Here is a 15,278-nt window from a genome sequence, read left to right as displayed (position 1 = left end):
CTACACCCCAAGAAAATAAAAAAGATAAACTTTTTTTTTTTCCTAAAGAATATTTTACTTTTGAGTATAAAAACAAGGCGTCAAAGTAAAATAGAAAAGTAGAAGGCACCACCGGTTACAGTTTTGAAATTTTTAAGTCCAATCCCACCAACCAACCAACTCGCAAAAGGTAAAAACAATAAAAAATTTGAGACTTTTAGTTGGTTGTATTAAAGTTTTCATCTTTAAAAAAAAATCATGAGAAAGGATAAAACTTTTAAATTTATGTATAAACTATGTGCAGTAATCTTTTAAAATTAAGAAGTACTTTAAGCAAAAACAACTTACTGAGAATAGTAAAAGAGACACAAGAGTCAACAAATGAAGCAAAAAAAGGGTTCTCTTTCAATCCAAAATGAGGGATGGAGTCACTTAGAACTCCATCTTATTACTAAATTGAGCAACTTAATTATATATTACTAATACAAATTAATATGATATTTTTTATTAAATATGTATGATATTATCTAAAATGATTAAAAATTACGAAAATTCTTTAATATTTATATATATATATATATATATACTATATTGATTATTATTTTTTATATATTTCAATAAATTATTATGAAAAAATAAATTATTTTTCAATAATCGAAGAAAACAAAAATTCATTGGTCTTGGTTGTGTAAATACGAAGTCTTTCATCAAAAGTAGTAAAAAAATAATTTTATCTTTATGATTTTGATAATAACGCAGAATCTAATAAACTTACACTTTTTAATCTAATAAATTTATACGAAAAAGTCACTGGGATTAAAAGAATTAATCGAAGATGATGCATGGAAATCATCCATTAAGTTTTGGCGATATAATTGTACTATAACTAATGAATTGTAATTAAAATTTGTTGTTGATTAGTTATGGAGAGTTTTTTATTTTTTTGTTATGTACAAAATTTTTGACCTAAAAACGTGTGGTATTTTCTAACGAGGGAATATAATTTTCTATAAAAAAGTAGAATATATATATATATATATGTGTGCTGACTAGAGAATTGATTGATGTGTTGTATTAGCCTTTGATCATTTTATGCCCTTTTCACATTAAACACGGTTGTGATGGATTTTTCTGTCTTAATTTTTGTCAAACAAGCAATAATTAAAAGCTCCTTCTTTTTGGCCGGTTATTGTTTATTTATTTATTTATTTATTTTTTTCCCACGTATATATTAAATTTGATAATGAACTTTATTGTTCTAATAATTAAGTAATTATACACCCAAATTATATGATTAACTTAAGAATAAGGTGATAAATTTGGAGTAGTTTGGTGACAAATTTGCAATTAGTGAATGTCAACAAAGGTGGGTTTTAGCACTAGTAATGAAATGATTAATTTTGTAATGCGGTTTTGACTTTTTGTTCGTTGGACCTCTTTTGTACATATAAACACACGACTACGTGTAATTATACAATTCTTTGGCTGATTCCAAAATGTGTAGAGCGACATTATTTATACATATATATATATATAAAATAATAATTAAATATTTTAAACAATAATTAATTATTACTTAATTTAGTAATAATTAATACATTTTGTTTAAACTTAAAAAACAACAATCTATACACTTACTTTCGAGTATCAACGATCAAATTTTTTACTTTTCATTTAAATAGATTATTGTAGGGTTGTGTTTTTTTTTTTTTTTTTATTTATTTATTTATTTTTTTTTACTTACCGTTGGTAAATTCTACGCCAAAACGCACCGTCTCCTTCTTGTGGCCCGTCTGGTTGTTGCTCGGGGCATCATCGTAAATTCCATCGACTTTATCCTCTTCCTGAACACCCAGCCTCCCGCTGCTCGCTACCCCTTTTCACTCGCTGTTCCACCACCGGTTTCCTTCAATCACGAACCTCTCTGATAAAACAATAGCCAAACCAAATTTCAAAAATGGCACTTTCAATATCTACTCTGGCGTCCTCCCTTTCTTCTCTCTCATTTTCCGCTCAGGTTTCCCATAAACCAAACAGCCTCTCGGTTTCCCGGCCGAAATCGCTCTCAATTGCGCCACTCTCCAAGGGCCGCACGCTCTCCATCGCTGCCTCGGTAGCCTTGCCGACCGAATCTGAGACCGTCGACCTCAAGAATTATGTGAAATCGAGGCTTCCAGGAGGTTTTGCTGCTCAAACGATTATCGGCACTGGACGCCGGAAATGTGCTATTGCTCGCGTTGTACTCCAGGAAGGAACTGGAAAAGTTATCATCAATTACCGTGACGCCAAGGTACTTGTATTTTCTGTTTGATTACTGAAAAATGTTGGAGAAAAGAAAGGAAAAAGAAGAAGAGACCTTCGTGTCTACCTTTTTCTTTCTTTTGAAATTTGAGAAACTTGTGAAAGTATGTGTTGTTTGCAATTATAAAGAAGAAGAAGAAGAAGAAGCTAGCTTTAGTTCCTCGGAAAGGTCGGAATAACATTGACTATGGCATAAAGAATTTCTGCAAACGTCTTTCATCTAATAGTTCCTTTTTTTTTTTTAATTCGCTAGGTGTTTCAAGTTTTGGCTTTAGGAAATAATGGTTCATACAATGTTTGTAGTTGTAGCTAATGTAGCATAGCAAATATAGGTTGTTGATACTTTGTTCTGCCAGAACGAAATTGCAATTTCGTTTTCGGTCGTCTGGATTAAGGAGATATTATTATTTTCATTGTATTCCTACTCAACATATAGTTTAATATGACGCGTTTGCTTATGCCTCTAGTGCGTTAGGGGAAAATTTGTGGTGCTTGGTATAAAATCAAGTTAGTTTGATTGTTAAATTCTGTTTTCGTAGTGAATCAATAGAATGCAAACGTTATAATAACTTGGTTTTGATGACTTTTTTTTGGTTTGGGCAGAATTTATAAATGACTTTACCATCATGTAGGGCAATGCTTTCATTTATAAAACTGGTATCAGATATGCATTCGGGGCATATCTATGATTTCATTGCAGTAGTCTGTTACTTCGCTTTGATCTTATGTTATATTTAACATATTCCAAGAGATTAGTGGGTTCATCTAGTCATAAACATCAGTTGCTTACAATTGACTTCTGGATGAGTGAAATGGTGCTTGCTATATCTCAAGAAGGGAGGACAAAGTTCACCGGATAATGTAGGGTAAGGTCTAGTCCCTTCTGGATTAGGAATTTTGAGATGCAGCTGATGTTAATAAAATGGCAGAAGGGCGTGTTATACGAAATCTGTAAGCTATGTTTGAGGAATGGAGGAGCACCTTGCAAAGGAAATCAAGGTTATTGTTTGCCAACTGATGGGTTAAGTCCTCTTTGCAAAAAAATTTGAAAGTAATGTTCTACATCTCATGCAGCCTATTCATGCCTGAAGTCTAATAGATCTATCTCCTTTGTCTTTGTAATTGCTGTTCTGTGTCAGTTTTTTGTTTTTTGTTTTTTTCCCACTTTCCATGTATATAGACTCTATGATTAAAAATTTGTGGTGGGAAGCACTTCTTACAATAGGGCTTTGTCATGCATTTGCAGGAGTATCTTCAGGGGAATCCATTATGGCTTCAATATGTTAAAGTACCATTAGTAACACTGGGATATGAGAATAGCTATGATGTGTTTGTCAAAGCTCATGGAGGTGGGCTCTCTGGTCAAGCTCAAGCAATTTCCCTCGGTGTTGCTCGTGCCCTGCTGAAGGTGAGTGATAGCCACAGGTCCCCTTTAAAGAAGGAAGGGCTTCTGACTAGGGACTCGAGGGTTGTCGAGAGAAAGAAAGTTGGCCTCAAGAAGGCTCGTAAAGCCCCACAATTCTCCAAGCGTTGAGGTCTAGGGTTGTGAGCGATGGTTTGTAAACATTTTCCCATTTGCATTTTGACTATTATAATTGTTCATTCTGTTCCTGCTCCGTGCTTTAGAAAAGCCTCTTACATTGTAAGCTAGGATCTCATTCATTTAGCTATACTTACCTGAAGATTTTCCATTTATGTAGATATAGCCAGGACGGATTCTGTTTCGGCTAAAGTACGTAATAGAAGCATTGTTAAGGATATAGTCTGTAGATGTGTCTTCCAAATGGTTGATATTGCTGTTATATTCTTTTCCTTTTGAGGTTTTACTGAAGTAGATGTTGGAGGTGATTCTTGAACCTGCAAAAAGTAGGAAAAGTACTTATCACAAGTAATTCCAGAGTATGATTTAGGTGGACCTTGTAATATATGGATCAAATTTGATTTGTTAGATCCCCATATAAAAGAGGTGAAACCGCTGACTTTTTTCTGTGTTGGTACTTTGGTTTTTTTTAATTATTTTTTTTATAAAAATATTGGAAACTTTAACTACGATGTGCTGCTAGATTTTTGGGACAATCTCAACAAAGGGAAAATACCACCACTAACCCAAATGCAGAAATGCTTGAGGGTTGTTGGTACTTTGATATTTACGTCTGTTAAAAAGAGTGTGAATATTGAATATAATGTATGCATTATCTGGTTTTCCCACACAGAATTAAGAGACATGTTTGCTTTCGTCATTTTGCAATGGTGACGCATGCTTTAACGAGGCCTGAGGCCTAAGCTTTGTCTGTGTTTTCTTCTATTAACTCTTTTCCTAGATATTATAGCTTGCCCTGGCTTTTGATTCTGGTTTGTTTTGACAGTGAAAATATGATTCTTCTAAATAGTTTATTCACGGGATTTTCTCTTTGCACTGATATCGAGTTGCTTTTTCTCGTTGTTTGATTTGTTGCAAAGTTTTCCTACTATGAAGTAGTGTGTGGTGAAAAAAAAAATGATAAATACCCCACAACTTATTTCTGCTGTAATAACATAGTATTTTCTCTAGTATGTACAATAAAAGATGTCATGCAAAAATTTCTGATGCAGGAGAGCATGGGATTTTGGTAATCTGCTTTGACATTAAAAGATTTTGAAATAAATTTGTTCATCTTCTACTTATAAACAGTGGCAATTGTTTAGTTAGCATGATGTTCTGAGATGCTTATCTGGATTCTGGTAACTTTTTCCCGGGCTGAGGTTAGTGACTGGTTAAATGCACTTCAGAGAGTAATTTTCTTGATACCAAAGCCTAGAAATAGGCAAAGTTGGATGAATGGAATAAACTTGAACTCACCCTGACTTTTAAGTTTTCTGGGCATTTCTCTTTTAATGTAAAACGATGTGCACTTACCACAGTTTCTCTGTTAGTACAGATGTTGGGGGGTACCCTTATACAGAATTTTCGGAAACATCATCCTGCAGAGGTGTATGTAATGTTAGATCAACATGTGTTTTAATGTCAATCAACATTAAGTAAGCTTGAATCAATTAGGCTCATTTGGTTCGGGCTCGGACATACTTCCATTTTAACGATTAGCACATTACATTGAAATCTTGTTCACCCACGGAATCATTTATGTATTTCAGTAGCCCCATATTTTAGTTTAAGAACCGAACGAGCTAAAGTTACGAGAAACGACCTGGTTTTGATTTGTCATCAGTCTTACAAAAACAAAAAACAACCAGCTTATAATTCAAAACTACACTTGACCAGAGAGACTAAGTAATTAATTACTCAGCTAATAGTTGATTTGTATGTAAAATTTTTGAAACCCGCACGATGGATACAATAGCAGAAGGCATGTGGGATTCCAGCATAAGCTTCTTCCAGGTAAGAAGCAGGAAGACAAAAGGAGGAGGGATGAACCAAAGACTGCAATATGATGGATTTAATAAATTAACTGATCAAATTGGATTAATTTGTAATTAAATTTGGGGGCAGATTGGTTTTGGGTTGAGAAAATCTGAGAAAATTAAAAATAAAAATAATCACAAAATTCTAGTTATCTAAAAATAAAATTGTACTAAGAAAAGGAAAACCAAAAAATTCTAGAGCACTTTTATAATTATTTTATCAAAAAAATTAATAATTATTATAACTCCTGGTGCTTTTTCCTTCATTCCTCAACTCTCTGCATCAGCTCTCTCTGTTTCTCATCAATGACACCCCCCCTGTTTTCATCCCTTCTCCCCATCTAACTCCCATATTCTTCTACCGCACCGTTATCGACATATATTCTCTTCCTCGCCTTTCTTCTTCTATCATCACTGTCAAGCGAAGAGCACTCACAAAAGATCTCTCAAATCTCATCCTCCCATTTTCTTCTCCTTCTTTTCACCCTTCCCCAAGACACGCATCTATCCTGTCGGCTACCGTCGGGGCCGGCCGAAATCCAGCGCACGAATCTCCTCTGCTTTCATTCGTCGCGAACGGAAGTCACGCAATCCCTCCGTTATCTGCCAGTCGCCGGAGGCTTTCTCTGCTTCCTACTTAGTTGCCAACTCTTGACCATTGTCACTATTCTCCCTCAAACCCTAGCTTCTCCGGTCTTCAATTTCATTGTTGCATCTCAGTCTCTGTAATTTCTATATCCACTGTCGTCTTCGATGTTCGGCAGCGGTAACAACAGCGTGTCGATTTCAGTATCGGAGGATGACATTGACGAACTCAGTCGAGCGCGTGCTCGGGTTCGTAGAAAGCGCAAGAAACCTAGTCATCAATTGAACAATGGATTCCCTCGTCAACTTCTGAGGTTCCTCCTCAGATACTGGACGGTCTTGATCATCCTTCTTGCTGCTGGATTATTGTTATTTGAGGCCACAAGGATTAGCAGGAAACCCGGTCCAATATTGAAGGAGCCTCATCTTATGGAGAAATCGAAATCTAATACAGTGACAAAGCCGAGTACAAATAAGAAAACGGAAAACAATTTGAATCGGTTAGATCCAACTACTCGGGTCATTGGCGGCGTAAGAGAACGTAAGCGGTTTCTGAATTCTATTTGTTTGAATTAATTAATGGGTAAATTTGTTTTCCTTGAATTGGTTCTTCTGGCATTGTTCATCTTTAATTAACATTGCTACTCGGAGTCCTCTGCCACCAGCACAACAATCTGTAACTTTAGCCATCTGGAGCTTTGATAGAATTGTCAGTTTTTCTTTGGGCTCATGAGGGGCTGAAAGAGTTATTGAGTCCTTTCTATCAAATAACCAAACACTTTATTAATCTGATCAGTCCAGCTTCATGTCCTTGTCTAGAAATCTCCAAATTAGTTAAACTGACCTCCTAGCTTTCTTTCCCATTCTGGTAAAGTATGTCCATCGAAATGTGAACTTTTCACTTGTAATGCTTGGGAATGTTTGCCCTAAGAGCATGCTTTTTCTCCCTTTTTATGGTTACGTGTAACAAACATCAGCCTGTTTTGACTATGGGTCTCAATCTGTCTTGAAAATTGAAAATGGGTTCGTTGCTGCATACTGGGGATAGACATGTCTCCTTATATTAAAATTATATGCAAAATCTTCGATGCTTTTACGAACTTATAATTTCCAATGTAATTATAGACTAGACAAATACTTATAATTTTATTTAGTATAACAGAAGAAGGAAAGTGTTGACTGTTTGAGAATCAATGGCTTTGGGACTTTTGTTTTTGTGTAAGGTATGTCAAGACTTACCACAATGATACTTCTGTTCAAAGGACAACGAACTATTCTGCTGTTGTTTTAATCTTTCACGAGCTAACACATAAAAATTTAAGCATATTTTTGTGGATCATATCAGGTTGCTTGAAGCTCATCTCTCCTGAAGAACTTGAGCATCTGGAAATTCCTGTTGGTGAAGAAGCCAGTAGTATTGTTAAAAAACTCGAATACATATCAGAAAATGACACATCCTATGTGGCAGAGAACACAATCCTTTCTCGACACAGCAGTAATAGTACAAGATTTAACTTATTTACAGGAAACCAAACTCTCGATCAGAGAGAGAAAAGTTTTAAGGTTATCAGCTTCATCTCATAAACTTAAAAAACATTTTGGAAGTAACTGCAAAATTTAGGGATCTGGCTACTAAGAAGTGCACTTCTTACAAAGCATCATGAATTCTGCATTCTTGTAATTATCTAAAAATGCTTTTAGTTTGTTGGTTGTTGCTTATGTCCTCACTAAATTTTTACTTGCAGGTGGGTGAGACAGTCCCGGTACATTGTGGCTTTTACAGTAAAAATGGAGGGTTTAGACTTTCAGATGAGGATAAAAGTTTTATGGAAAGATGCAAAGTTGTGGTGTCTACTTGTGCATTTGGAGGTGGAGACGACCTTTACCAACCTATTGGAATGGTAGAGGCATCACTTCGAAAGGTTAGCAGCTGCTATAGGTAACCAACATGGTGTTTTTTGTCTCCTTGTATTCATATATATTATGAAACTTGTGGATGCAGGTTTGTTATGTTGCATTTTGGGATGAAATTACTCTTGCAACGCAGGAGTCACAGGGGAATAAAATTGGTGATGACAAATTTATAGGGAAATGGCGTATTGTAGTTGTACGTGATCTCCCATTTGTGGACCAAAGATTAAATGGTAAAATCCCAAAGGTATAATTTTCTTTACCTGCTGATATCATTCACTGGTTTTTTAAGAATTATTTCTTGCAACTATATAGTTCATATTCCTGATTCTACCGAGTAATATGTTTGCCCTTTTTGCTATGGAGAATTCTGTCTTCTAGCTCATAGAGAATGTGTTCCTGATGTAGAACTGAGAAAATTCTGTCTTCTGGCTTATTGGGAATGTGTTCCTGATATTTTTTTTAATAATATAAAATATTTTTGCATTTATTTGATTATGCTATTTACATTTTCCCCCCTTATATAGGCTATTTAGGAAACATTAGCCAGATTTAGGAGTTATCTTGGTTATATATTTTTGTCTTATTTTCTTTCTTAGGATCTGCAGGATGACTAAGAGGGTGTTTGGGACTACTGAAAGAGATGCATTTTAAATTCTTAAACATATTTAAAGAAAATGAAATTTAGAATTTCATATTTTCATATGTTGTAGTTTTACTAAACGGCTTTTTTTAACAGTTAAATATCTTTTATTTTGGTTTTTTCCCCTTCATTTTACATGAATTCATTAAATTGTTGGAGGATATTTGCACGTTTACGGGCTTCTAAATACGAACATGTGACAAGATTAGATTTATCAAAATTATGGGAAAGACTAAAAATTGCAAGACAATAGCCTAAAGAACTAATGGTTCTTATATGTGGAATGACAAAAATCCAAACCACACAATCCTGAATGGGGATAAGAAACCAGAGTTTGAATTGCAATAAGGTGAAACCATAGTAAATTAAGTTGTAAATGTATCTTTTAACAAAAAAAAAAAAAAAAACATTTATGTTTGAGAGGAAAATTATAAATTAATTTAAATAAAAACATAAGCACCTAAGAAAAGGTAGAAAAACGTGAATTTTTTCCCTGCTTAAAATTATTTTGGAGTACCTAAGAAACATCCTGTTTATTTCTTTATCCGATGGGTAAATGAAATGAAATGCTTAAAGATACTTATAAGCACTAACTGAGAAATCTTGGATCTATATTATTTTGGAATAGAATTTAAATAATTTCTTATTAAAATTCTAGTTTCTGCTCCATTCTCTTCCGTCTTTTCTTTTTCCTTTCTCCCACTCCTACCTCATCTTTGCTTAAGCTCTCTCTTCTCCTTCTATTCCTTCTCTTTCTGTCTTTATTTGTTAAAGTAGTATTGTCAGTATGGTACCAGTTGGTGGTATTGTGATTGTTAAGTGGTTGTTCTAGATCACTTCGGCAGGTTTCTTTCTTACCCTTGAGCCAGTCCAGCATTTTCTTATGCTCACTTCTATCAGTTTGTGAAGTCTCATTTAAATTACCATGACTTTTTTTTTTACAAGAAAAGGAAGAATAGTATTAAAAGGCACCAGAGTGCATCCTTTAAACAAAATACTTAAGGTCTGTAACCACTGGTCTCTAAAACTAGCAAAATTAGATCTGATGCTTTCAAAGACACTCTGTTGGCAATTTAAATTTGTTGTAATTGGCAAAGGAAAATAAATTGGATAATCAAACAGACACTCAAATTTTTATTGATAAAAAGAATACAAAAATCTTACAACACTTACAAGACAAAATTTTATACCCCAAACCCGTTATACGTAACTTGTTGAAATTAACCACTCACTCTCTAAATCCTTTTTTTCTTCTTCACCTCACTATCCAAACTTTCTGTCTCTCTCACACTCAAGACTCTCTCAATCTCAGCTCTTACACATCTCTCTCACTCAAGACTCTCAATCTCAGTTCTTCGTCGTTCCCACTCAAGACTCTCTCAATCTCATCTCTGAACTTTTTCCATATGGCCTATGGCCATATTTATAGGCAACCAAGAGGCGGTCCTCATGGTTGCCACCAAACATATATAATATATATATCTATAGCTGCGACTCTATATATATATATATATAATATAAGCTGGCAAGGTGGCATATAAGGTGGCCAGATTACCGCCTTGCTTTTTCCCTTTTCTCCCTTGCTTTTTTTTAAAAAACTTACTGCTGTCCTACATATATATACATACATATGGCTGCTGCCATATATATTATTATTTTTTACTGCCATCTTCTTTTCTTCTTCTTCTTCTTCTTCCTTCATTTCCAAGCTCTGGATTCTTCTTTCTTTCTACTGTTCTTCCATTTTTCCCTGCTATCTTTGCCGTCATGTTTCACCATCAAAGAAAATAAATTAAATATTCCAACACACTCCTATTTCTTTTCATTTTCTTTTTTCAATAAAGTCCAAAAGATGGCATGAGGGATAAGGGATAGAAGCTTTTTTTTGCTTTTATGACAGCAAAGACCATCTCAAGCTAAAAGCTCATTTCGAGTTGAACCGCATGACAACCACTTGACACCCAAATAACCAATAGCTGAATCGCAAAGCCTTCTCCCTTTACAACAACATGAAAGGAGATCGCTCAGGTGTTCATTATCACATAGGGAAAGGAACCAATGATTGATGATGATGGTCTCAATTCCGAACTAATTACCATGTTTATTTCTTAACAAAATTTTCTATTATGAGATTGATTTTGGACTTTAAACTTCATTGATCTTCTTTGAAAGCCTTTTTATCATACTTCATCCCAACTGAATTGTAGATAAGAATGGCTCATCTCAATCGATATGAAATAGTCTTGGGGTCATAGTTGTCTATCATGCATGAATCAGAGGTCGATTTGTTGTACACCTTATCACATATTTGGTTTCTATTCATTCATATGAGTTAATATGTTGACCATCTTGCAGTGAATACTGATATCTTTTTTGTCATCAGATGTTGGCCCATCGTCTCTTCCCAAACGCAAAGTATTCCATTTGGGTGGATTCAAAATCTCAATTTAGGAGGGACCCTTTAGGAGTGCTAGAGGCTCTTCTTTGGCAATCAAATTCTGTGATTGCAATATCTGAGCATGGAGCTCGGAGCAGTGTGTATGATGAGGCCAAGGCTGTTGTCAAGAAGCACAAGGCTACCCAGGAAGAGGTTGATGTACAATTGACTCAATATCGCCATGATAAATTTCCGGAGGATAAGAGATTTAATGGAAAGAAAGGTATGCTTGCATGTGCTGTTTCTTGATCTAATATAAACATAGGTCAAAGCAAGAAACTTCCAAAAACAAAGGTAGGCTAAGTGATGCTTCATAATTGAGTAGATCTCTCCTTATCAGTTCTCTCCAAAAATAATTTTCTTGATTCACATCTTTGACTAGTAACCTGCCGTTGTTTATTTAGATTGTTCCTCTGCCCTTTGTCTTTTACTTGAATCTTTTCATTTTTACAATTTTATTGCATATACACCCATTTGGCATATTCTCTTTGGTCCTTTTACCCGTGCCCACTATTTTTTTCCTGCCTTGTTATGCCTGGCTTCTAGATATTATTTTTGGTGCAGTTTTGCGCATCTCTAATAATGACCTTGATGTGAATGAAGCTCTCTACTGGGAAACACAATGAATGTGATTTTTGAAACCTTTCTTGGATCCAAACCTGCATTTTCTGTCAACCATATATATATGTAAATATATTCTTTTTATGAAAGCTTGAAACTTATGGGGAAAAGCTGGTTTCAGAGAGGTAGTGGGTGGACAAAATTAGGGTAAATTGCATAAAAAATCTTAAGGTTTCAGCATAATTGTAACTAGTCCATAACTTTTCGAGAATAACAATCCACTACCTCTATAAAATTTTATATGTCAATTAAGTCCAGTTTCTTAATAAATTTTAAATGATTGTTTAATATATATTACATGATAGTTACATGATTCGAAAATAAGAAAAAACAGCTTGGTGACAAGCAAAGGCACAGAAAAAGTCATGATGGTAGCTAATATTGTCAAGTAAAAAATAACAATAAGGGTCTGTTTGGTTTGGTTAGTGCTTATGCTGTGAGCTGGTAGAAGTGCTTTGAAAATAACTTTTTACTTTGATAACAAGCAATTCGTTATGAGAAAAGGAAAAAACTCATGGTTTTAGCTAATATTATCAAGTAAAAACAACACTAAGGATCTTTTTGGCTTGACCGTGTCTAATAATGTTATAAATTTAATAATAAATATTGAAACGATAAAATATATGTAGCAATAAAAATCAATTACTGTAATTATTTGAATAATAATATTTTTTTAAAAAATTAATCTAGTAATTTTAATAATTTGAAATATTAATTTAATATTATTTAAATACTTTACAATAGATAGAAAATTATTGATAATGAACTAATATTATATTTTTATCATAAAAGTACTAAATTTATTTATGGATGAAATGTAAAGTTAATAAATATACTCATTAAAGATATTATATAGCTCCTACAATGCAAATCATTTTCAAATATATCTATTTTTAACTTTTGATTTTATCTTTATGAAAAACAAAAAACAGGTTTTACTTTTGTAAAAGCACTTTTCTTTTCTAGCATTTGGTTGGGCTCTTGCTTTTTGATAGCAGAAGCAGAAGCAGAAGCAGAAGCCCAAGTAAACAGACACTAAGATTGTAGTACTAAGAAGAGCATAAGTTTTGCACAGAGTTTATGATTAAGTTCTTTTTCTTTTTCGAATTTTGCAATTGTAAATTTTTTTAAGGATTAGATTGTTATTGTTTTAAAATCGTGAACCCAATTGTTTTTATACCCAAATCTTAAGGACTATTATAATTCATCCTAAAAATTATTTTAGGGAAAGCCAAACACATTAGCATACTTATATCAGCAGAGGATATTACATTGACCGTTTTTTATGGGTAATCTTGTGTATTCATCATTGATCAGATTGTTGTTTTATGCAGCTTTATCTGAGGCTTCTGTTATTGTGAGGGAACATACACCATTGACTAATTTACTGATGTGCCTCTGGTTCAATGAGGTGGTTCGATTCACTTCTCGGGATCAGTTAAGCTTTCCATATGTTCTATGGCGACTGAAAGTTCTCAAGCATATCAATATGTTCCCTGTTTGCACCCGCAAAGATCTTGTTAATAGCATGGGCCATATTCGCAAAGCTAAGCCTTTGATAAGTTGACGATAGGGCTCTGGTACCACTTCATAATTTCTTTTTCAGAAGTGGAGGAGATATTTTTATCATCTGATGCTATATGTTTAAATTAGTGTAAATTTGTCTCCTGGTATTCCTTTTTCTTCTCTCCCTGTCACATTATATTCTCCCCTCCTCACTTTCTTCTGTTAAATTCTTTATTCTTTGGGTCTGCAAAATTGGTAGACCATCTATTGAATCCGGCATTTCGATTTGAAGGATTCCATTGGGTGTTTTTTGTCTATTTAGTCAGAATCCATCTCATGCGGTTGGTAATATTCTTGTGATATCTTTATTTAAAAAAAAGATTCTTGTGATCTTATTGTAATTTTTATATTGAAAGCACATACTTAATATATACCTAGTAGAGATATCTGGTCTCATGACTTTTCTTCTGGATTCTGTGACCAGAAGTAGGAAGATACATGGCTCTAAGACTCCTTTTGGTTTGGATTCATTCAAGAACATTTTGATAAGGGAGTTTGTATTGTGACTAGTGTTGCTTGACTTTAAGGTGTTCTACTGTTGACATCAGTTGAATTGATGTTGAAGGATGGGGAAATGGTCAAGGACATACATTATTTCCTACACTGGTCAAGCAGATTGCAGGTAATATGACTATGAGGATTATTTTGAATTGGGCTGATGCACCGAAAAAACAAGTTTTATGAAAATTTTGGTCTCTGATTTAAGTATTTGATTCTTCCAGAGCTTTGTTTCTGTAGCAGTCTTTTGTTCGTTTGTCATATCGATTAGTAATGCAAAGGGATGGATTTTGTGATTCCTGTAATATAGATATTTTATTCAATGAGTCTTCATGTTTTGTTAGGCATTCAGGAGAAAAATGATGAATCTAAAGTTTTTGATGTACATAATAGTTTCCTATTTCTTTACTCGCTTCTAAATTAGGTTTTTTTTGGAAAAAAAGTAGGTAAATGCCATTGTAAATGCTGGAGACTGGGTCTCTCCAATAAGAAGTCTGACAATAATCAGCTCAGCTTACCACCATGGCCCTATCTCAGGATTGTTAATAGAGTTTTTTGGGTTGGAAATTTTACTTGATTAACTCCAGTTGATCAATCTAAGTGTATGAGAGGTTCTGGCTTATTATCTTTTTTTTTTTTCTTTTTACATTTTGGCTATATTGCTATTACTGGTCTCTTGTTAGTCTTCTACTAGTTGTTGTACTTCTGCAGGTAATTTTTCTCGGCTTTCATCTTTTTATGATGCTGGGTAGTGTGGGTGTCGGTGCTGCATGGCCCAGCTAGTCTCCTGCAACTTCATGAGCAGTTGTTAATTAAATAAAAGATTTTTAGGGTAGCAGTCTTGCCTTACTGTTGATTTGGTTTGGTTTCAGGTGCAGTGCACTGCAAAATGGGAGGCAAATTGGAGAGATGTGATTGTTATGCGTCAGGTAGTGGATGCTTATCCTGTTACCACATTCAGTGTTCTTCGTCAGCTTAGTTGTAAGCTGAAGTAGAGTGGTGGACCTTCACAAAAATATGTAGCAGGAAGAATGAAAAGGATGGTGGAGCGGATTGTCCTACGGATAAGTGTGTTTGTAACTTTGTGTAATTCTTTGATCCCTTCAAATATCTGAATGCTATACTGTTTGAAGACCAATGATTTTTTTTCTGTTGGAGAAAGATAGACATATTGTTAAAAAGATTATGTAGGATCATCTTCAATTTATTTATGAACATTGAAACGGCAGGGTGATGTGAATGGAAGTATTCTCCTCCCATCTTCTGTATTGAGCAGGAAGACAAATTTCATTAAGGGTGAAGTAGAGATGATGAGGTAGGCAGCGTAGGCAATGCATC

The 15,278-nt window shown here is 34.3% G+C and overlaps 2 protein-coding genes across 3 annotated transcripts; both read left to right on the top strand.

Annotated features, from left to right (window-relative positions):
- Positions 1-1,768: 1,768 nt before the first annotated feature.
- RPS9 (ribosomal protein S9) lies at positions 1,769-4,040 on the top strand. Its single transcript, XM_022040844.2, has 2 exons — positions 1,769-2,269; positions 3,527-4,040. The coding sequence occupies exons 1-2, from the start codon at positions 1,937-1,939 to the stop codon at positions 3,812-3,814; spliced, it is 621 nt and encodes a 206-aa protein (XP_021896536.1). The 5' UTR covers positions 1,769-1,936; the 3' UTR covers positions 3,815-4,040.
- Positions 4,041-5,929: 1,889 nt separating this feature from the next.
- LOC110813527 (DNA-directed RNA polymerase subunit beta (DUF616)) lies at positions 5,930-15,168 on the top strand. Of its 2 annotated transcripts, XM_088207452.1 has the most exons (8): positions 5,930-6,805; positions 7,610-7,827; positions 8,010-8,186; positions 8,267-8,422; positions 11,202-11,478; positions 13,211-13,456; positions 13,867-14,064; positions 14,813-15,168. In XM_088207452.1, exons 1-6 carry the CDS (start codon positions 6,433-6,435, stop codon positions 13,441-13,443), a joined length of 1,434 nt encoding a protein of 477 aa, XP_088063578.1. In that variant the 5' UTR covers positions 5,930-6,432; the 3' UTR covers positions 13,444-13,456; positions 13,867-14,064; positions 14,813-15,168. The 2 variants fall into 2 exon arrangements, with proteins under 2 accessions (XP_088063578.1, XP_021896400.2); XM_022040708.2 differs by having other exon boundaries at positions 13,211-14,064.
- The last annotated feature ends 110 nt before the right edge of the window (positions 15,169-15,278 follow it).

The sequence above is a fragment of the Carica papaya genome, chromosome 1 (assembly GCF_054855325.1).
Source record: "Carica papaya isolate Zhongbai chromosome 1, ASM5485532v1, whole genome shotgun sequence".
Lineage (NCBI taxonomy): Eukaryota > Viridiplantae > Streptophyta > Magnoliopsida > Brassicales > Caricaceae > Carica > Carica papaya.
The sequence above is the reverse complement of the archived record's forward strand: the minus strand, read 5'-3'. Positions and strand labels throughout refer to the sequence as shown.

Bases quoted from the DNA above. Each gene is read 5' to 3' on its own strand.
- RPS9 (XM_022040844.2), top strand. From the start codon at position 1,937: ATGGCACTTTCAATATCTACTCTGGCGTCCTCCCTTTCTTCTCTCTCA. The intron at 2,270-3,526 runs GTACTTGTATTT...ATGCATTTGCAG, and splicing joins TCAATTACCGTGACGCCAAG to GAGTATCTTCAGGGGAATCC.
- LOC110813527 (XM_088207452.1), top strand. From the start codon at position 6,433: ATGTTCGGCAGCGGTAACAACAGCGTGTCGATTTCAGTATCGGAGGAT. The intron at 8,187-8,266 runs GTTAGCAGCTGC...TTGTGGATGCAG, and splicing joins TAGAGGCATCACTTCGAAAG to GTTTGTTATGTTGCATTTTG. The intron at 8,423-11,201 runs GTATAATTTTCT...TTTTGTCATCAG, and splicing joins TAAATGGTAAAATCCCAAAG to ATGTTGGCCCATCGTCTCTT.